The 23,847-nt window shown below is 41.0% G+C and overlaps 1 protein-coding gene across 1 annotated transcript in view; it reads right to left on the bottom strand.

The window, feature by feature from the left end:
• Positions 1 to 7,994: 7,994 nt before the first annotated feature.
• fras1 (Fraser extracellular matrix complex subunit 1) overlaps positions 7,995 to 23,847 on the bottom strand; it is a 218,886-nt gene continuing 203,033 nt past the window's right edge. The window contains 11 exon segments of the mRNA XM_042341116.1: positions 7,995 to 9,762; positions 10,649 to 10,795; positions 11,352 to 11,557; positions 13,260 to 13,426; positions 15,118 to 15,234; positions 16,833 to 16,992; positions 18,037 to 18,144; positions 18,263 to 18,413; positions 19,380 to 19,594; positions 21,007 to 21,167; positions 22,946 to 23,178. Coding sequence (XP_042197050.1) covers positions 9,184 to 9,762; positions 10,649 to 10,795; positions 11,352 to 11,557; positions 13,260 to 13,426; positions 15,118 to 15,234; positions 16,833 to 16,992; positions 18,037 to 18,144; positions 18,263 to 18,413; positions 19,380 to 19,594; positions 21,007 to 21,167; positions 22,946 to 23,178 — 2,244 coding nt within the window. The 3' untranslated portion in view covers positions 7,995 to 9,183.

Here is a 23,847-nt window from a genome sequence, read left to right as displayed (position 1 = left end):
CTGTTACAGTATTTCCAGTTTATGAATATTTCCAGTTTTTACTTCTATATCAGCATCTTACAGTATATTATTACTACATATACAATTGTATTATTTATATGCTGATTTTCATGCATCCCACCTACACATGGAAATCCCAGAGATAGATTGTTGGAATGGAATGTGCCCTCTCTTCCTGCAGGGACCCATCCTGTTTACCTAATTCTGGAAAGTATTAGGCGCAGATTGGCAAGAGCCAAGGCTTGGGGACCCCAGAGTGTACAATTGGGTTACTGCTGGAGTCTCATTATCTAAACCTGCATAGCTGCCATTGATATTGCTGTCTGGCAAACTTTCCCGCTGCTTGTCCGGCTTGGACCACCCTACCCATTAGGGCTTTGGCTTGTAGAGTTAACAGGAGCTGAGTGGGATGACTCTCTGCCCCGGTAACTGGTCTGTCCTTCCAGGTACTGCCGATGAGCCAAGCTGACTGTGCTGTCACTAGCAGTGATCGGGAATACTCCAGACCTGCCTGGCTCAAGAACTGGACTACCGAGGCTGCCACAGTGGACTGGCTCTATTCTGACATTCTTTTTACCAGGCATGTCACCTTGGAGCCAGTTCAGCTCCAGAGAAACCCCACTTACCCCCACACCCCCCACACCCCCCACCCCCAGGAGGATAGATTACTACATAAACAATTGTCAAGATGATGTGATAAGGAGTTATACCAAATGCAAGCACTTTATAGGATTTTACTATGAAGTGTAGTGACTATGTATTTGTCGGCAAACTCAACAGCCAATCTGAAAGCAGACCCATCCTACAAATTATCAAGTGAATGGCTTGTTTTATCTGGGGGATTGTTGGCCAGGACATAGGGAGGAACTCCTTTCTCTTTCGGAGTAGTGCCATGGACCTTTCACATCCTCCTGAAGAGGCAGATGGGACTTCCGACAATATAGCGCTCCTCCAACACTGCCTTGGTGTGTCAGCCTAGACTATGAGTTCATCGACCTGACTTGAGACTTAAATCCACAATCTTCTGATTCAGAGGCGAGAGTGCTACTAACTGAACCAGCCTGATACCTATTACTGTTGCTGGTGCAGAATACCTGTCATATTTGCCTATATAAGAAATCAATTCATTTTTATATATTTCAAAGCACTTTGAGATATTTATTTTTATCTGAAAGTTGCTATAAAAGTACATGTTGTTTTTGTTTTGTTGAGAATTTTCAGATAAATATTCAAAAATGTTCATGTTATTTGATGGATATCCTGCATATTTTTCTATGTATGCATGACTAGAAATGTATATAGTAAGAAGGAAATCATGAAACTGAAGATCTAGTATTTTGTTGTTTGTGTATATGCAAAGTTAAATCAACAACATACTTTTACATGAGAATTTCGGTCAAGATCTTCATCCATGCTTTCATCATGTCCAGGCTTGACTACACTAATGCTCTGTTCACCGGACTCCACAGCTCCAGTCTGCACAAGCTGCCTTCTATTCAGATCTCTGCATGCAGCCTGTGTCCTCTCCCACACCAGGCTCCATGAGCCTCTTACCCCCATCCTCGATCAGCTTCAATGATTCCCCATTCCTCCAGGAGATCAAGGTCAAGATCCTTGTTCGCACTGAGATATCCTTCCACGGGTCTCACCCCATCCTAACTCTGCGATCTCCCTATTGACCTGGCTGCTCAACTTTGTTTCATGTCCCTTGCCCCATCCACCTCACCATTGGCAGTCAGGCAGGTGTGCTTTCAGCCATTTTGCCCCCACATTCTGGAAATTTGTCCCAGAGTCCCTTCTGACTCGTTCCCTCCCTCCCCTATTTCAAGACACTTCTGTTTTCTGTTATCCTATCTATGCACCTCTTAATTCATACTATATTTTGCTCTGTCCTTTACTGATGTATATATGTGTGGCTTTTTATTTGTGTTATCATTGACTGAATCAACTTACAATCTCACCAGTCCAATCCACAAATATGCTACATTTCTTCCTTGAAGAATGTGCACATTCATTGAATTGCCATGAATGTTAAATATATATTGTACTGTACTGGGAACAGCATATTCCACCAGTGGTTTCCAAAAACAAGGGAGAAATTTATAAACCTGTCCAAATAGAACAGCATAATATTTATTTCAATTAATGAATTGACTATGTGGAGCTTCTGGAGTTGATTTTTATAAACTGCTTTCATAGGAGCACAGGAAATTATTGAATAGGAAAAGACAGTGGCAGTTCATCTGACCAGTCCCAAATTAAATTTTATTTTGTTTTAAATAATAATAAATAAACCTACACTGCATCTTTCATCATCTGTTTATATCATCTGAACCACTTAATTTGTTTTATGACGCGCTCTGAGCCACTTATTAATCTATTTACAGTAGAATGTGAAAGTATTTTGTTTGTTTAATACAGAATCAAATTTCATTACTTTGAGCAGATGGTTGTGGAGTCCTGTACCGTAGTGGTTGGAGCACTCACCTTGCAAGCGAAAGACCTGGGTTTGATTCCCAGGCAGAGCGAAATGTTGGGCAAGTTTCCTTACTCCACGTGCCTCTGTTTACCTAGCAGTAAGTAGGAACCCAGTTGTTAATCGATTGGTGGATCGCTTTTCCAAGGTTAATGATTCCTTCAAAAAAAATAAGAGTAAATTGGTCACTCATTCACGACTGTTTGTGGGCAATGCTGTGTGCAATTGGCTGCTGTGTTTCACCCACAAAATATAGTCAATTTACTTATCAGTATATTTTGTAAAGCGCTTTGAGACATCTCGAAGATGTGATAAGGTGCTATATCAAAGGCAAGGATTATTATTAAGATCCCATAGCACAATATGAAAGCAGAAGGGAGTTTCTACCAGTCTGCTGTTAACAGTAACAAAATTACATTTCTATAGCACCTTTCATGTTGGGAGGACGTCCCAAAGCGCTGGACAGTGTACAGCATTTCAGACCTGAGCTAGGGTCAGGGGAGGAGAAGGGAGGGGAGGGGAAGGGGGGTGGCCGATGGCATGGTCGAAGAGGAGGGTCTTGAGGCAAGACTTGAAGGAGGCTAAAGAGGGGGCGAGACGGAGTGATTGGGGGATGGAATTCCAGAGGTTGGGGGCAGAGTGGCTGAAGGCTCTCCCGCCAATAGTGGGGCGGGTGGGTCGGGGGATGTTGAGCAGGTCAGAGCCGGCTGAGTGGAGGGAGCGGGCAGGTTGGTAGGGGGTTAGGAGGTCGCAGAGGTAGGGCGGGGCGAGGCCATGGAGGGCTTTGTAGGTGAGGACCAGGATCTTGAACTGGATCCTCTGAAGGATAGGGAGCCAATGGAGTCAGGCGAGAATGGGGGAGATGGGGTCACGGAGTTTGGTCCGGGAGAGGACACGGGCTCCAGAGTTCTGGATTATCTGCAGCCTGTGGAGGGAGGAGTTGGGAAGGCCAACAAGCAGAGCATTTGCATAGTTGAGTCTGGAGGTGATGAAGGACGAAACAAGAGTTTCAGGGGCCTGAGGGGTGAGGTAGTGGCGGAATCGGGCAATGTTACGGAGGTGAGGGAAGGCAGAGTGGGTCAAGGCTTGGATGTGGGGAAGAAAAGAAAGTTGAGTGTCGAACAAGACACCAGGTTCCTGACTGCATATGGTGAGTTGAAGTGTGCAACCATGGAGGTTGATGCTGCCAGAGCCTGAGGTGCTGAGGCGCTGGCGCGAGCCAATCAGGAGGGCCTCAGTCTTGTTCACATTCAACTGTAAGAAACTTGCCCTCATCCAGGTCTTGATGTCCGACAGACAGTCTGTCAGGACAGCAGTGGTCCTGGAGTTGACGGTGGAAGCAGAAAGATAGAGTTGGGTGTCATCCGCATACATATGGAAGTTGACCCCATGTCTGCGGATGATGTCACCAAGGGGGAGCATGTAGATATTAAAGAGGAGAGGGCCAAGGACAGAGCCCTGGGGGACGCCAGATGTGACAGTGTGGGGGCTGGAGGAGAAACCATTGGAGGCAACACAGTGGAGACGGTGATAGGGATAGTAATCGAACCAGGCAAGGGCATGTTTGTGAAGATTTAGTAAAGCGGAGAGGTAGTGTATGAGGATGGCGTGGTCGACAGTGTCGAAGGCGGCAGAGAGGTCGAGAAGGACAAGGAGGCAGAGGGAGTCCTGATCACAGATGTTCAGAATGTCATTAGTGACTTTGACCAGGGCTGTTTCCGTGCTGTGGGCAGCGTGGAAGTCGGATTGGAGGGGTTCAAAGAGGGAATGGCGAGAAAGAAAGGAGTGGAGCTGGGACATGATGACTTGTTCCAGGACCTTGGAGAGATAGGGTCGAAGGAGTGTGGGGAGGATGGGTGGGTCATGCGGGAGAGGTGACGTGGGTGTCTGGGGACAGGGCAGAGTTGGCTGAACGTATCCCCTCGATTTTAGATTCGAGGAAGTCCAGCATCTCCTCACAGTTGGCGATTGAGGAGAGGATGGGCAAGGTATGGGAAGGTGGACGGAGGAAACGGTTTGTGGTGGAAAAGAGAAACCTGGGGTTGTCCTTTGCCTCCAAGATAACCTTGGAGTAGAAGGAGGATTTGGCGGAGGCAAGAGGGCAGCAGTAGGTCTTGGTGTGGTGAAGCCAGATCTACTGATGAACCATTAGTTTGGATTTGGTCCACGTGAGTTTGATAGCTCACACTTGTGCCTTGAAGGAATGGAGATGGCTGGTGTACTAGGGGGATTTATGGGAGTATGAGGCAGTTCGGGAGGTGAGGGGGGCAAGGGAGTCCAGAATGGAGGAGAAGGAGTTGTGGAGAAAAGAGAGTGAGGAGGGGAGATCGGTCAGTGAGGGCCAGAGGTGTAGGAGTTCAAATGACTCCAGGGCAGTGGAGGGGGAGGAATTTTTTTTCCATGGACGGTAAGTGATCGTGGAGGGTTGAGAAATGGGAAGGGGTACGGAGGTGTTGAGGGAGATGAAGTGGTGATCTGAGATGGCTTTATCGATGATGATGATGTCCGAGACGGTGAGGCCCCGGGTGATCACCAGGTTAAGGGAGTGGCCATGGTCAAGAGTGGGGAAATGGATGAGGAGGGAGAGGTTAAGGGAAGAGAGGAGGGAGAAGTTGGCAGAGGTAGAGCAGAGTAGAGCAGGAGGGGATGAAGTGGATGTTGAAGTCACCTAAGATTAGAGGCGTTTAGAGCAGAAGGAGAGGGAAGGTAGGATCCCCAGTTAAACACTTCATGGCTGTCTGTGGCAAATTGCTGTGGACAAATTGGCTGCCTCATTCACCTACAAAAGTCAGCATTTCCCCTTGATAGTAACAATAGCTTACCATTGTGGGAAATTACATATAACTAGAAGGTTTAGGATGCTAAGTTTTATAGTCTGTCATCTGAAGTGTTCCTGTATCCTGCAGTTCTTCTGAGCTCTCTACTGGCTATTTTCTGGACAAAAGTGATGTTATGGCAAACGTCAAATAACTATCTTATCAATGCATTTACACAATGTAATGCTAAAATGTTTGTGACTTGTTGAAGAATGGAGCAATGTCAGTAAGACACCCTGATTGCATTCATTCAAGATAAATTCATAAGATAGTACATCAATAAGGCTTAAAGTATCACAAGTAATTAGAAGGCTCTGCAGGAATGAAACTGAACTTATTGGTTAATAATAATATACTCTGGGTCTTGAATGCGCTGAATGTTTGTAGTTGGAAATAAGTGAACATTTATTTTTAAAAAGCCAGACAGTACAGTTTAATTAGCTTTTAAATTTAAAAGAGGCTAAGTGAAGGAGGGTTATTATATCATGAAAAGAAACTGCGCTGATCAGGGAAAAAGACAGACTAAATTAGTCAAGAACATCCGATATTGTGGTTGATTTATACAAGTCTGATTTATAGTTATAAATGGAAAACTATTTAAAAACATTAAAATGGCTGTGTTTAAGTTTTGAAAATTGTAAGTGTCTTTAGCACTGTAGCCTAAAAAATAGTCTACATTCAAGCCTACTGTTGTTTTTATAATCGTAATAATCCTTGCATTTGATATAGCACCTAATGAATGGGCATTTAACAGAGGGAATTACAAGTGTCTTCAATTCAGTAAATTAACAACCAATGCAAAGGATTTCACATTCACCTATGATCCTTTTATTGCATGTTAAATACTTAATTAAGAGCACATTTTATTCTCTCTGCAGTCATGCATTTACACATGGTTTACATAATTTGCACAATAGACCCCAATATCGGCAAGATTTATTAACAATGAATACACTTTAACCGTTTATTCAACTATAAAATCCACCAATTTACAATTGAGGTACTGAATTTCACAAAGAGAAACAACTAAATACACAGAGCATCAGGTATCTATCTAATTGAGCTCTAATTGTTACAAATAGCCAATTAGCGGTGACTGTGATCCACCATCTGTCTATTATATCTCAATGCCCCATGGTCTGGGGTAGGCAGATACAGTAGCGTATTAGTTTGTGAGGCCTCATTGTATTGTGTACCTGAAAAAGGCGACAAAAGGATTGGCACAATTCCTAAAATGGGGATTGGACATTAGGAAAGCTAGGAGCATTTCCACTTGAATATTCAATATGTTTCACTTGCCAATTAATCTTCGTTGAGGATCCTATCAAGATTTTGTTTTGGAGTCCTGTGGCTCAGTGGTTAGAGCACTCCCCTTGCAAGCGAGAGACCTGGATTTGATTCCTGGTAGGGTGAAACGTTGGGCAAGTTTCCTCACCTAGTAGTAAGTGGGACCCTGGCTGTTAGTAGAATGGCGGATCGTTTTTCCGGGGGTAATAATTCCTTCCAAAAAAAATAATAAATTGGTCACTCATTCCATGACTGTTTGTGGGAAACTGCTGTGCGCAATTGGCTGCTGCGTTTCACCCACAAAATAATTCTTTACAGTATATTCTGTGAAGCACTTTGAGACAACTCAAAAATGTGATAAAGGCTCTATATCAAATGCAAGGATTATTATTATTAAAATATCCAGAATGTATTTGACAGTTCAAATAAAACAATAACATTTTTCTAGTACTGAATTGCAAGTGTCTGCAATGGAGATTTTTTTGATCAGCTGGATGTCTGATACAAGTGGAAAACCATCACCATGCTTAAGATTATCGAAACCAAGCAGAGCCCCATGCATCCCACCTATACTTTGAAATATAATGTGCATTCTGTCCCTGAAGAACATATCTTGCTTACCTATTTCTGGAGATTATTAGGTATAAATTGGCAAGAGCCAAGGCTTGGGGACCCCACAGTGGTCATTGAGGTCCTGCTGGAGTTCTTACCAGCTAAACTGCATAGCTTCCCATTAAAAGCACTGCCTGACAAGCTTGTCCAGCTAGGACCACCCTACCCTTTAGAACTTTGGCTTGCAGGGTAACAGGAGCTGAGTGGGAAGAGTCCCGAGCCCAGTGACTGGGCTGCCTTTCCAGGTTCTATCAATGAGGCTGGCTGAGCTGTCAGCAGCAGTGCCCTGGAGAATGGCATTTTGCACATGGCAGAACACCAAACTCAAGTTTTTTTTTAAACATTATTAAAGAGCTGGTCACATGACATGGCTCTTTAATAATGTTCAAAAATGCTCCTTTCAAGCTTTGAATCAAACTTGGGAATGGGTCCAGTGCGCTCTGCACCTGACACAATTATGTTGCGCTGACTTGAATTGCACTGCTCTGGAAACCAACTCCTCCAGGCAATGAAAGGAGCCTGCCTCCTGGCTTCAGGCTGTCTGCATCTCCACAATATGCATGTTTTGCAGCTGTACCCTCTATGATTTGCCACAAAATGTAAAGTGTAAGCAGAATATCAGAAACCGTGGTGAAAACAGGATTCATTCAACAAATCCCAAACTGGCATTTTCCAGACTGAATTGACAGCTTTAGTATCCGAGTGAAAATTATTTTCTTTTTTTCAAGCACTAAAAGAAGACAAAAGCACATCGTTGTAACTATGAAAGAGCTACAAAGTAAGAAAAATAGAATTTGTCCACATTTAACAAAATGTTCTTTATTAGTAAAAAAAACACCTCAGGTTATGTCATGTAGCAGTCAGTTTACTCGTATCATAAGCCCACATACTAAAGTTTTAAATACACAAATGTAAAGATTAAACTACAGCACCACAATTTAAGTCACTTAATAACAGCACGAGCACTAGTGGGAAAGTGGGTTGATCCATACTGAATATGAGATGTTGGTGGTGTTTATCTTAAGAGAATGGAATTACTGAAAACAGTGGTATGCCCGGGTGCTATGGTCTTTCATCAACAGAAACTGCTGAGGTCCTCTTGTTGATTGATAGATACAACAATATAACAATCAAATATGATTTGTCACAGAGCTCCGTTACACAGTTTAACCATAAAGTTCACTTCTACTTCACTACACAGTATATAAAAGCAATGGTACGTAATACACTGTAAATTTATATTTGTTTTCAAATAAGCACTAAAATCAAGATTACATCGCCAGGAGAGGAGTTTTTTTTAAAATGATGTCCAAACAGACAACAATAATGGTCTCATTTCAGTTTGTCCAAAGTTTTACCATGAGTAAGTATAAAAATAATAACTGAAAGCCTTTCGGCCGAAATAAAGCCAATAAAGAGAACAAGCATTCTCAAACACACAACCTGATTGTTTCACAAGTCAACCTGGATGAACCTTGCCTCCAAACAGGAATTGCACTTAAAAGGATATTTACATAACTCATCCAGTTATAAACAAACTTTTACATGACTGAACACATTTGAGTGCTTGGCTGGAAACAAGGCAATAATACTCATGTGTAATTTAAAGTGGTTTGATCTTTCACTGGTGTGTTTACATTTACACAGTTCAAACAATTCATTAGCCCAGCCAGAAGATGGTGAAAATGCTGGATATTTAAAAGCACACACAAGGCTTGAGCTACCAGTAGAAAAATAGAGATAGAGATGGGGGGATGAGGAGGAGAGGGAATACTGCACCATGATTAAACTCCTGAATGGATCTGCACCAGCTAAAATGGATGAGTGCTGTATTATAATGTGTTACATGCTTGCATAGAATGAGGTAGCTCAATTACCAAATGTATTACACTGCATAACTGACCACCACGGAAATCGTTTCCCTTTTTTCCTCGAGATTTTACAGACCCCGTCTCCCAGAATTACATATCTTATAACAACATTTGTCTGCCATCAAACCTCTGTTCCATCGTGTAGATTATTTTGGAGCTTAACGTTTAGGTTCACCTGCTTAACTTTGACACCCTTTACCCGAACCATGTCATCATTTTTATTTAAAATGTTGATATTCTTTACTGTGCACTGCTTGCTGTTTAAGTTTTTCTCAAGCCTGTTCAGTGTTTTGCTGCAGATTTCCACTTTTGTGTTCAGTGGATACTCCTCTGGGATCTCTTTGGGCAGCTTCTTCTTTTGCTTACATTTTCTTGCCAAAATGCAAGCAGCAAGGAGGAAGAGGAAGAGGAGCATTACAGCAGCGACTGCACCTCCAATTGATGCATCTTTGTGCAAGGTTGATGCCAAGGCTTCGGACTCCAATCTTAAGTTCTTCATATTGGTACCATTCTTAACCTTGTCGTTCTCATTGTCATAAATCAATGAGTCGTCCAGTGTTAGTTTGCCATCCTTGTCCACCAGATCCCGCTTTGTCCGTGGCAGACGGGAGCTGAGTGAGCGCTGGACACGTGGTCCAGAAAGTGACTCTGGACCAATGATGTAGATGACTTGTAAGTACCATTGATGCCCAGCTTCCACCTGGCAACAAAGCAAAGAGCTTAGTCAACAAAAACTTCTTGCCAATGGATGGATCAAAAAAAAATTGTTCAGCCTGCCTCAACTGGCAGTTATGCTCGCCTCTGAATGTAAACCCCGTCCTCACCTTCAAAGCCCTCCACAGCCTTGCCTCTTCCTACCTCTGTGACCTGTTAACCCCTTATCAACCTGTCTGCTCCCTCCGCTCTGCAGGCTCTGGCCTGCTTCATGTCCCCCGCCCGGTCCACCCCACTATCAATAGTCAGGCCTTCAGCCTCTCTGCCTCCACCCTCTGGAATTCTATCCCACATTCCCTTCACCTTGCTCCCTCCCTTGCCTCCTTCAAGGTACATTTCAACACCCTCCTTTTCGAACACACCATCATTGGGCACCCTCCTTACCCTACCTGATCCCAACCCACCCCCGCCAGCTGTCCAGCACCTTGGGATGTCCACTCGACATGAAAGGCGCTATAGAAATGAAATTTTGTATTGTATTGTAAACATGTAAAATGTCACCATATTCCTACCACTGGAGGTAACTATTTTCCTGGAATAAAAGCACAAAAACATATACTTAAGAAACAAAGCAGCATGTGAGTGGAGAAGTTTTATATTGGTTTTGCAATCATTGTTTTTTTAAAAAAGGGGCAGAACAAATTACTATCACAAAAGGGTAAATTTCTAGAATTTGCAAATCGAATTAAAATTGTGCAATTCAAGCCTCTTTGAGAGCATTTTGTTCTGTTTAATCTCCCTGAACAAGCCATAAAAATTGACTGCACCACTAACTTCTGGCTGTGCAATGATTGAGGATGCTGCTTCGAACATTGTGTTGCAGGAAGCCTGACTGCTATTTTGGCATGGCAATGGGAAGGAAACAGACAAACCTTGTAAAGGGCATCCACCTTCATGGTAAAGCCATCCACTCCAGGCATGTGCCTCATGACGTGAAACTCAGGTGCATCCGATGCAAAGTTAGCATCAAATGGAACATCATGAAAATACTGGTCCGTTACCTCTGGTTGGTTCCGATCCTTTAATAAAGTGGAAAGAATAAATAGAAATATTCAACCATCAGCAGTATATACTGATTCTGCTCAAATATACCCAAAATAGCAGCATATTTAAGACAACACCCAAAAATCCTCCTAGTCTTCGGCTCTAAGATTGTCTGTTTTAACATTCAAGATCATGCAGAATTGTGGAAAATTGTTCATTTAAGCCTTAATTTGGAAGCTCCTTTTCTGCAGTTCTTGAAAAGATTCAGTTTCCAAATTACAACAACTCGCATTCTTACAGCCCCTCTCACGCAGGGAAGCGTGTCTCAGTGCTTAAATTAAGATGGAGTTTAGCAATTTGCCACAATTCTATGCAATCTTGAACTTTCAGCTGAAATGTTCGTACATGCTAGGTTGTATTTAAGGCAAATTATCTTCAAGGTAGAATATAGATGTAATATTCCTTCAACAAATCTCCAATTATTCTTTAGGTTGCAGGACATTTAGACATGTTGTAAGAATAACAACATTAAATATGGCTTAACTTCCTCCCTCCCTCCCCAGCCCACGGATAAATATATCTTAAACCTACCAAAAGCAGGAATCTATGTTTCAAGTGTTTGTTGGGCTGGATACAACCATACTGGGGACCCTCGTTATAAATAGTCCCAGTGGGATCAAAGAAAGGGACATAACCATCTTTCCCAGTGCAGAGGTACACCTTCTCTAGTTGTAGCCTGTATGCAGAGTTGAGGTTCTGTTCTGGGTTCCAGAGAACACGTCCATATAATGTCTGACCTATTAAAACAAGAGAAGTGAATGAATCTCTTGGGCAATGGTTCATGATGTGGTTATGGCACATGCAATTGGACATTCCTTGCTATATATAAACACACTCTGCAATTATCATATGTTTCAGTATTCTGAAGGACTAGAAACTTTGGAAATGCAAGGTTGTCCTTTCTGTAGGGGCCGGTAGCCACTTACATCTCCCACTTACTTGGCTGGTGCACGTTCAATGAATTTGTTGTCAGATATGACAAGGAAATGTTTTCAATAGGTCTGAGCCTGAACTGGTAATGTTTTAACATAATAATAATACAATAATGCTTGGATTTGATATAGGACCTTTTGATGTATTTGAACATCTCACAGTGCTTCTTCACAGGATTTACTTTAAAGTGTAGTGACTGTATTTGTAGGCATTACAGATATCTGCATCAGGGCCAACACAACACAATCTATTGCACAGAGCTCCAATTACAGACTCCGTGACCCACATTTAAGTATAACCTTTGAAATAACGTGGTTTAGAGATGCTCCTCAAATGCTGTTGTGTTGGTGGGCAGAAGGAATGAAAGCTAATGAAAGACTACAGTGAATTGGTTGGTTGCTGAAACTGAAAACGCCTCTGGTTCACCCTTTTATTTGTGCTCTTTATAGTAAAAGATATTTCCAATATGCTGTGTTTTTTTCTTCTAAATTCTTAGCAATATGGATGTATGTGCCCTGGACAGTTTAGATAACTATAATCATACTGCCAAGTGACAGAGCCAGCCCCCTACTCACTTGAATTGGGAGGTTGGGGGGGCAGGGGTAGAGAAAGGGAGGTCTTGACTGGGATACTAGATAAAAAAGTTATGCCAGAAACAAGAGACATCTTAGACTTAAGAGTTTGTCAAAACAGAATTCCTGGAAAACCCGTTATCTTGTTTGGTGTAATCATCACTTCCAGTTAGAGCATTCAGCAAGTGAACCCTATCCATTTTTGAGAAGTGTAAATTACTACTTTGATGAGAAATCAATACCACTATTTGAACGTTTGTTTTTTTTTAAACATAGTTTTAGCTCCTGCTCTATGAATAGAGGAAATTACTTTGACTCCTACCTGCACTTTTATTTGAAGACTACTTACTAAAGTTATAACACCATTTGAATAACAGTGCAGAACAAGATTAAGCGAATGACAAAAATGGATGAAATCCAGCCCAATAAAATTGCATACATGACAATTTAGCAAAAATAAATATGATGTAAATCAAAAGTTGCAGTTTTCCCCATATAAAATATATGCACTGAGTAATACTGAGCGGTGCTAACAAACTTCCAACTTAAATTCATAATTTAATACACAGATGTTTGCAGGACATTGCACTGACTGTCCAGCACCTAGGGACATCCTTCCGAAGTGAAAGGTGCTGTACAAATGTAATTTATTGCTGTTGTGTACAAATTGGCTGCCCCGTTCGGCTACAAACACAGGCACTACACTTTATAGTAAAATCCCATGAAGTGCTTTGAGATGTTTTGACCACATGAGAAGGCACAATATCACATGAAGGATTATTATTATTATTATTATGACAGTCAACTGTGGGACTATGCCGTTATAAATTCTCCTGGGACCACAAAAACACTTTTTCAAAAAGAAGTTTGCAATAGATTCTACTTTGCAGAAGCTTTCTTTCATTTCAAATAATTTAATAAAAAAGATGCAGACCCATAGAGAAGGCTCCTTTATAATCCATTTCAGCTAAGGACATCTCAGTTTCGGAGGGATCCATCATAAAAACTTTATCATTATTACAAAGATGAAACTCTGTGTTGAGGGAATAGACCACTGGAACGGGACGATTGGTCTGTTGGAATGCAATGGGGACAAGGAACCTTGACAGAAAAAGAAACACAATTTAAATGTACATCTCACAGTTTCTTTCAAAAAACATTTATTTCTGCAGAATCAGAAGTTATAAATAAATGCAGCAATAAGAGATTACATACAACAAATGCTTTTGAAACTACAATTCTTTATAATAATTAAAACTTTGTCTCTGTTTTTTGCACTGGTACAATGCAGTACTGCTACATTTAGAGTTTAAAACATATTGAAACTACCAGCTTTTGAATGTGGTCTACCTCTCCCTACCATTTACTCTTTGGCTACAGCTTAATGTATACTTTGGGGTACATCAGAGTAAAAAAAATGTGTTTGACCGTTCAGATCTTTCACTCTTTGGGTCTAATTTGTGAGTTGTGTAAACCTTGTGCAATTGCTCTTCATTATGCAATTAATAACAAGTGAAAACAATTCCAGGTGATTTTGCATTGGTCAGTGACTATCCAATACACTGATGGGGGAATGCAGCATTGTCAGATGTTGAACTTCCTAATGATGTTCATAGTGAGTACTGTCAAGTGCTGACTGTTTTGCAGGCAACCTCAACATTCCTTTACAACAACAACAACAAGATTCTATTTATAAAGCGCCTTTCACGTCAGGAGGACGTCCCAAGGCGCTGCACAGTTGGGTCATGACCCGAGCAGGGGGGAAATGGTCAGGGGGAGGGGAGGGAGCGAGGAGGGGGGAAATGGTCAGGGTGAGGGGAGGGATGGGAGGGAGCGAGAAGGGGGAAGAGAGTCGAGAGGGGAGCTGAAGACTCGGTCAAAGAGAAACTTCTTACACCAGCAAGGTCCCACAAACAGCAATAGGGTGAATACCATTTCATCTAGAGAACTGTTGTCCAGAACACAGAAGGATAAGGTCCCTCTATTTTGAAATAATGTCATGGGATCTTGAACATCTATCTAAATCAAGTAGATCTGGGTTTGATTTCATATCTTATTGAAAACATGGTAAGTTGGACAGTGCAGTGCCCCCTCAGTACTGCACTGGAATATCACCCTGGACGATGAACTCCTAACATGGTCCTTGAACCTGCAACCTTCTGAACCATAGGCACAAATGCTGACTGAGCTAGGCTGACATTCATACCTGTTAGATTTTTCACTAGTGAACCAATTTTTGCATCTGTAGCAAATGATGCATTGACTTTGAATCACAGGAAAAATATCTGTGTCTTAGGTAGGGCCCGACTTATATTAGGAAGGGTGCTAGAAAGATTGCTAGATCCTGAGATAAACTATATATGCTTAAATGACGTTCTTTAAGCAACAAGAATTGCTGCAGTAAATGATTTCCCTCTATCTTATCCCATGAAAGATGTGACAATATTGTTCTGCACTGCTGACAACACAGCAGTTCCTCACAAAGCCACAATAATGTACTGCTGGCCTTCAATCAGCTATCATTACTATTCTTTTCATTTTATTGAGACCACAGTATATATTATTAAAAATATACAGCTGGTAGACCGGACACAAGAGGTACAGTTTGAAGCCGTAATTTAATCTCAAGATCCGCTCTCATGGTTTATTGAACAATCAGCTCGCCACCACAAACATTCAATGTTAAACGTTCGCTCACCATGAATTAAGCAAAAACTAGATTTCAGATGTTTGGTGCAAAAATGTTCTAAAACGGATTAGCAATTTGTACAGTCAAATCAGGATGAACATACTTCTCAACAGCATGTGCGGTACAGGCCAGGGGCTTGTCTCCAGGGTCGATCCAAGGTTGTGTGGGTTGCACAGTACAAGGAATCAGAAGAATAGTGTACTCTCCTGAATAATCTTTTCTGTGGACAAATGCATAAAGAAAAATTATTTACCATACAGAGCAAACAATGGACCTTAAATAAAACTACTGACAATTCATCTCAACATTGCAGTTCTGCAAATATTTAACCATTTAATCTAGTGCTATGCATAACACTGTATACATTTTACAGAATACAATAATTGTTCTGCAAGTTTTTAAAAAGGATGCAATTATAAACATTTTCCTGGCTCTGCCAGAGCTATTGAATGGAATATTACACATGATAGTGTGGTGAGAAGTATACTTACTCATTTTCAAAATCTGACAGGCTTAAAAAATCACATAGAAATAGTCAGTAACTACAAAGAACTATTTCAGTCATGTAATCTTTAATTAAACAGAATTCAGTTAAAAGCAGTTTTTGCATTTCAACTTTAGAGTAGACTGAACAAAAAATGCATTATTCTGTAAACAAAATGTTTTATGCTGCTAGATAAACAAAGGTTAACTTAGTGACAAAATTCATCCAGTCTGGCTCATAACATCATCTGAAACAGACTCATTTTTGTTCATATTAGATTGCAATCAGTCTCACTTCCATATTTATTTGCTTCTTCAAAAATTTCACATAAAAAAATGCACTGTCTGTTTTTTCACGTTTGTCAATACAATTATTTAACAGGAACTGTTTCTGCCTGAGGTCAGAGACATAGCTTCTGCTGACAATACTGTACAGGAATGGCTTTCATCATTCGTAACTCCAATGGTTTCTAGTATCTCCTCATGTTGCCTAGCTTGTTGGCTGGAGGTTTGCTGTCCTACCTAATATTGTATGACTATTGCCTAAGTAACCATACAACCTGTGCCATTGCATTACATTATTTTGTATTGAGGCCCAAAGTGGATTAATGATTCGCTGGCACTTTAATGTAAATAGGATTGGGGTGGTATTTTTCTGGCAAGAATTTAAGTTTTAGAAATGAACTCCAAAACAACCCTTAACATTATTTAAAGAGAAACTGTTAAAAAAAATAAGCTACAATGATTTACCCCCATTGAGTGTTCTGATCAAAATTAAACTATAGGTTCCGTGTGGACTATTTGATCCATCAAGTGTGCTCTCCACTTCATCAGATCAGGCAACATTTCACCATCTGTGCAAGGTCATCAATTTTCCTCTATGCAATAGATTGTGAGTGGGACATGAGCTACAGACACGGTTTACTCTCAGACTAGAATGAATCAGAAATAAAAGAATCATTATTTTTGATGACAAGATTTCCATTTGAAATTTTGTACAGCTAACAGTTTTATATGAGCGAAATCACTGCACAATAACACTAGGTTTACCAGAAAGACAATAAGAAGTAGAAATAAAGGTATTTCTCCTCTCCCCCTTTCTAATGCGGTGAAAACATAAAATATTTACAATCTATAGTTCAGGACTATATAACAGCATATTGGTTTAGAACAAAATAATATTCTGCTTCTGTGTAAGTTAATGACAATGGTTTAAAAAAAACAGTACAACAAAATTACATTTATAGAGCGCCTTTCATGTCGGGAGCACGTCCCAAAGCGCTGGTAGTTTTCTTTAGACAAAGTTCTCCAAAAGAAAGGTTTAATGTCCTCTACCTGTTGTATGAACTAGTTGCTCGCCACAGCTGATAAGGGGAGTCAAATGTCTGAGCGCTCCAGAGCAACTGCAGGTCAAATTCTATACCTCCCAGGTGACCGGGAGCTACGATTTCAGATTTTTGACTGGGTAGCGTGTGGTGGTCCATCACAAATTGACCTGTGGAGGGAAAAGCACGTGATTGAGGACTCTTATGATGCAACCAAACCGGCATTTGGATACATTTGGAAAGCTCTTTATTTAAAAATAGATTTAAAACTATTTAATACTAATAATAATGTGGCATACAGCCTTTCACATCAGGATGACATCTCAAAGCACAGGATTTACTGTAGTCTAGTGACTGTCCAGTGACCATCTGATTTCAAACTTCAAACCTATTTTTTTTAATCCCTAGCTCCCAGTTAGCTGTGCGAAGGCTTTGAGATACCCTCCTGATCTGAAAGATGCTATATGAATGTAAATTATAATTGTAACAAGATTAATGTCCTATAATTTGGTTCTACTTTGTTCTTTCTCGTTTTATAATAAAGTTGTCATACGCTTTTTACATTGATGGTAACGTAGAGCAGTCTTGTATGTACAACATTGGATGATGAACAGTCAAAACTCATGTCCTCTCATGTACCAAGCTCCGTGACCCGACCACCCATCCTCGTCCGGCTCCACTGGCTCCCCATGCATTAGTGGGTTGAGTTTAAAATCCTCATCCTCACTTTTAAAGCCCTCCACGGTTGTGCTCCTCCTACCTCTGCAACCTATTAACACCATACCTGCTCCCTCTGCTCAGAAGGCACTGGTCTGCCCCATGTCCCTCACCTTGCCCACTGTGCCATTGTTGGTCAGGCCTTGAGCATTTCTGTGCCCACCCTCTGGAACTCCATCCTGGAGTCCCTTTGCCTCGTCCCCTCCCTTGCCTCCTGCCTCTGACCATACCTTTAGCCACCCTCCCATCTCCGGCCACCCTCCCATCTCCACCTCCACTAACTTCGATTTCAACCCCCAGCTTTCAACAACCCTTAACTGTCCCGTGCCTTGGGACATCCTTCCAACATGAAAGGCGCTATATAAAAGCAATTTATTGTTGTTGTTGATCCACAGGCATGACAGTGTTTGTAAAAATCATTTGCAAAGATTGTTATTCAGTGTACTCCAACCCTTCCCCCTTTTGAGCTTTCTTCATCATATAAGGAAATGACTTGCCTCTGAACTTTGCGTGGGTCTTGAATTCAATGACAAGTCGTCCATCTTCCCTGATGTAGATGCGTATGATTTGAAGTCGTGCTGACAGCACACTGTCAGTCTGAATGCCTACGTCAAGTAACGGGAACACAATTAAATGGTATTTTTTTTAAAAACATGCATATATTAAAATAATAGGAACAGGATGGAAAGAAAAGCTTTATTTCGTAGCTCTCATTTGACATACCTGTTCTCCAAAGAACCGTGTCATAAAAGAAGGAGAACTCCATCTCAGTGTGATGCTCCAATGAAGCCCAGCCTCGTGGTGCTGTCACGTAAATGTAAGACACGTACAATGGCACCGACACGGTCAGGAATGACTGAGCCGAGTCACGCACCTGTCAATCAAAGCAATATACAATGTATACAGCATACGCATAGTATTTGGGGGAGATGGGCGAACAGAACAAACTTTTTGATAGACATAAACCCTGATCCTTCGGTATGTAGACCATGTCCATCCTGCTTCACTGTGGACTCTATCCAATTCATTTCATAGAATCATAGGATTATACAGCACAGAAGGAGGCCATTTGGCCCATTGTTTCCTTGTCCGCTCTTTGAAAAGCTATCCAAATCAATCCCACTCCCCCGCTTTCTCTCCATAGCCCTACAAACTTGTCCTCCCAAAATTTTATGTTCCTGATACAGAGTTGCAAAGATCCACATTTTCTTCCTATCCAAATTCACCAAAGTAGATTAACTAGACATTCACCTCATTCTGTTTGTGGGATTTTATTTAAATGGATCAGCTGCTACATTTTCCCCCCACATAACACTTTAAAACAATAATTTGTTTTGGTCAGAGCATCCAATCCAAAATGAAAATCCCATGGATCTCACTAACACATGGAAATTCCCCCGCTATTTTTAGGAATGGAATGCACAATCTCTCCCTAGAGGGACAGCCTACATAAATCCAACGAGTATTGGGACCAGGTTGGAAAGAGCCAAGGCTTGGGGACAGTAACACAATGTGTGAAGCACTTTGAAACTTTTTATCAAACTATAGAAATTGACAGCACAGAAGAAGCTCATCGTGTCTGTGCTGGTTCTTTTAAAGAGCAACCATTTCAGTCCCATTTCCCTATATTTTCCCCACACCCTGTAGTTTGCTTCTTTTTAGAGATCTATGTAGTTCCTTTTTGAATGCTAATATGGATTTTTCAATGTGATAACTATTACTGTATTACTTTTTATATAAAAGACAGGTTGGGGAGAAGGAGGCTGTAAAAAAAAGTGCATAATATTGATGCAAGGACTAACTCCTCTTCTGACGCTTCAATGTTTAGAAAATATCTCACCTGGAAGTCAGCTGTCACAGAGCCACCGCACACGTCAATCAGCTCAGTCATGTCGTAGTAAGCATTGAACGTCCAGATACAGCTCTTCAGGTTCAGGTGTTTGTACAACTGGATGGTTTTAGATTCTCTCACATTTGGGTCAAACTGGAACGGTCGATCATAACCAGGGCCAAGAGTGATCCTGTCATAGTTAACATCGTCCAGAAATCCAGATTCTGCAAAAGAGAGCCCAGGTTTTTACTAAAAAATAGTGTAATTACTGAACTGGCAGTGGTGTGATTTCATTACTTTTAGAATCATAGAATCAGAATATTACAGCACAGAAGGAGCCCATTCAGCCCATCGAGCCTGTGCCAGCTCTTTGGAAGAGCTATCCAATCAGTCCCATCCCCCTGCTCCTTCCCCATATGCTTGCAAATTTTTCTTCTTCAAGTACCTATCTCATTCCCTTTTGAAAGTCGTTATTGAATCTGTTTCCACCACCCTTTCAGACAATGCATTCCAGACCGTAACAACTTTCTGTAAAAAAAAATCTCTTCATCTTCCCTCTGGTTCATTTGCCAATTATCTTAAAAACTATGTCCCCTGGTTACCGACTCACCTGCCAGTGGAAACAGTTTCCCCTTATCTATTCTATCAAAATCCCTCATAATTTTGAACACCTCTATTAAATCTCCTTTTAACCTCTCTGCTCTAAGGAGAACAATCTCAACTTCACTAGTCTCTTCACATAACTAAAGTTCCTCATCCCTGGTACCATTCTGGTAAATCTCTTCTCCTCTAAGGCCGTGATATCCTTCCTAAAGTGTGGTGCCCCGAATTGGACACAATACTCCAGCTGAGGTCTAACCAGTGACTTATAAAGGTTTAGCAGAACTTCCTTGGTTTTGTACTCTATACTTCTATTTATAAAGCCAAGGATCCCATACGATTTTTTAACAGCTCGATCAACCTGTCCTGTCACCTTCAAATACTTTGCTCCTGTACCGCTTTAATACTTTACCATTTAGTGTGTATTGCCGCTCCTCATTCTTCCTCCCAAAATGCATTACCTCACACTTCTCTGCATTAAACTTCATCTGCCAGGTGTCTTCCCATTTCACCACTTTGGCTACATCCTACTGTATTCTCCTACCACCCTACTCACTATTTACTACATTCTCAAGTTTCTTTCATCTGCAAACTTTAAAATTTTGACCCCGAAAATTGCCATGAGAAAATAAAGTGGATTTTTAGAGAACATTGTGTCAAAACCTGTCAAAGCTCTTCCCAGTGACTGTCTTTGTAAATAAAAGCAGCAGTGATTTGAGCCAATAAGGTCTTATAGCCATGAGGTTAAAAAAATTGATCTGGAGGACTGTTGGCCAGGACACTGAGAACAGTTTTTTTTTCCAATAGTGTAATGGAATCTTTAACATCTACCTGAACAGGCAAACATCAATGTAGCATCACATCCGGAAGGCGAACAGTTTGTTGAAAAGGTTTTAATGTTATGTTCATACAGAAGAAACATAGCAGCAAAAAACTAGCCTTACATTGCATTTCCTAAAGCGTTCTGGGACTCTACCCTGCATAAGGGGCGCTCTATAAATGCAAGTTGATTTTGTTGCTGGCTTTTGCACCCTACCTGTGATACTCTTGAGGTCTTTGAGTGTCACCAGATTGGAGCAGATGTGCTGGTGTCTGTAGATGGACTCCGACAGGAGGAAATGCAGGTTATGCAGGGGCATGGTGGAGACGAGAGGCAGCATCCCATCCTGGTGAGGGATCTGCACCGAAATATGGATTCTGTGCAAAATAAATGAAAAATAAATCCATAGGCCTGTTTATCCACTCTGCTTGTTTGAATGGGGGAAAAAAAACAATCCATAATATTCAGAGTACAGTAGTCAACACAGGCAATTGGTATATCGATGCTTTAGGCAATTTACATATCCAGGTAAACTATGCCACAAACATGGATCACTTTAACAGCTGATGAAGCACAGCAGTTTTCCATATGTTAGTCGGGAAAACAACTGTGTAAATGGTATCTCATGGTGGAAACTGCACCTTGGGATATCAAGTACATCTCGTGCTAAGAACCCATGATTGTTATGACAATTCAGATCGACAAATACTCAAGTCCAACCAGAGATCTCATTATAGCTGAGATCATGTGGGACAGTGTGAATGTGGGCTTCTCTGGGTTTCACTCATTTTACATCCTGAGCTAATAATCCTTAAATTTGATATAGTGCCATATCACATTTTTTTTACTTTGCCGGCTTGGTATTTGCGATTTGCTGTTTTGTAATCTCATAATAGAATATTTACAAAGTAAAAGTCTCAATTAAAACAACATCAAGCTTGAGGATGTCAGATTTTAGGCCTTTATTATATCGTTATATTGCTGATCCAATTCCTTTCTGTACCTATGGAGATGTTCATTGTGCTTCAGTACTTTAGTGTTGCAACAAACAACTAAGCCTGGAACCCTGTGTTCCTTACAGTGCTTTTTAAAGCCCAATATTAGCTTACTATTTAAGGTACATCAGTACTGAAATTACCAGTCTCCAATAGAGTATTCTGACCTTAGTTCTTTTAGAACAGGATGTGCAGCTGCTCTGATCTTTCTTGTGTGCTGTATATCAGAAAAGAACATCCCCTCACCACAAAGATAAACTGACTCTAATCAAAGGACACCACAGTGCCAGCGGTGATGCCATTTGTTTCATTACACGGCTGCTTTCCCTCTCTTTAATTACTATGAAAGCCGAGTGATACTCATAGTAATTAAAAGAAGAGCAAAGAGACTGAGGTAATGAAAGACATTGCTTCAGTACTCGAATTTAGTTACCAATAATGTGCTGAAGGACATATGCACTCAGTGGACAAGTAACATTCTACATTTCTATCTGGAAAGGCTGCGCTACTATATAAGCACCGGCAGGTAGTGAGATAGATACAATGAAGAAAACCTTGTGGGAAACTGGATGACAGGCTGGATGGTTCGCTGCTGCCTGAAATTGGCCCAGTGGAAGATGATGCTCTCACGGGGTATAAACTGTGATATTAGGAGTTACAGATTGCAATATCCAGTTTGCAAGATTGGTAATAATGATAATCCTTGCATTTGATATAGCGTTTTTCACGTCTTCTAGACGTCTCAAAGCTCTTCACAGAATAGACTGTAAAATGAATTGACTGTATATGTGTGGGCGAAACGCGGCAGCCAATTGCGCACATCAGTGTCCCACAAACAGTCGTGGATTGAAGTGACAATTTTATTATTGTTTTTTTCTCAAAGGGTTATTATCAGGAAACGTGCCCAAGGTTTCGCCCTGCCGGGAATCAAACCCAGGTCTCTCACTTGTGAGGCGAGTGCTTTAACCACTCTATCACAGGACTCCTTAAACCAGCGAAACTCAAAGCTGGCAAAGTCCGCAAAAATAGTCAATGAGCAAAATGCTGTGTCTTTCACAGTATTTTGGTTGCTGGCATTTTTCTATTTAAAGCAAAGACTTAAGGCTTGAGAAGGTCGCATTTTAGACTCCACAGGTTGTTACATCGTAACGTTACAGTACCTATTGGGATGTTCCTTGTGCTTCACATCTAAGTACTTCAGAGTTGCAATAAACGATTGAGCCTGGAACCCTCTGGCTGTCCCTGCCACTACAGGCGTGTGGCAGATACTGCTATCTGTTCCTATGGTGACTATATTGCTCCTTAGTGGTGTCCCAACGTGACCAGCTTTGTCAACTGCTTTTGCAACACAACGCACGTGGAAACGACGGCTGAAGTAGATACTGTCTAGGACCTTGGTGGGGGAGAAGTGAAAAATAGAATCATTACTTTTTTTGAAGTTTTAGTAATAGAAAGTAACAGATCGTATTGAGTAGTGTTCTCCTAACCCAACCACCTCTGCAGGAGATCCCCTGTTTAGTGTACAATTATGATAAACTTTGGCCAGTTTTATGGTACACACCCATGCCTAATAAGATCTGAGCTGAGACTACCCAAATGCACTTCACAAAGAAAATATTAGAAAAAATAACACCCCCAAAACATCCAGCATTTCAGTATATGGATAAAAAAATGACTTTAAATATGAGTGATAACACATGTACCAGTGGAAGATTTGGTTGTAACTATTATTCTCACTGCACAGTTTTCAGCATTTGCTTTTGTTTTATTGAAAACTTTCACATTAGAATGACTGAGAATAGTTTGCTTTTGTAAGACAAATTCATTCCTTTTATCGACTACAGATCTGGCTTAAAATAGGGTTCAATCTTCGTTTCTAAGAGAATTTATGAAACGGTGACGCCTGTTGGTCAACTCTGAGAAGTACAATTTACATGCAGTTTTACAATAGCCGTACAGAATTTACATGTAAACAAGTCTTTCAAACTGCAGTGGTTGTTTTCTTAAACAGGTTACCCAATTATCAAATTTGTTTTTTTCATGGTTGCTTTGGTCAGATAAT

The sequence above is a fragment of the Callorhinchus milii genome, unplaced genomic scaffold (assembly GCF_018977255.1).
Source record: "Callorhinchus milii isolate IMCB2004 unplaced genomic scaffold, IMCB_Cmil_1.0 Scaffold1, whole genome shotgun sequence".
Lineage (NCBI taxonomy): Eukaryota > Metazoa > Chordata > Chondrichthyes > Chimaeriformes > Callorhinchidae > Callorhinchus > Callorhinchus milii.
This window is presented reverse-complemented; position numbering and strand designations above follow the sequence as displayed.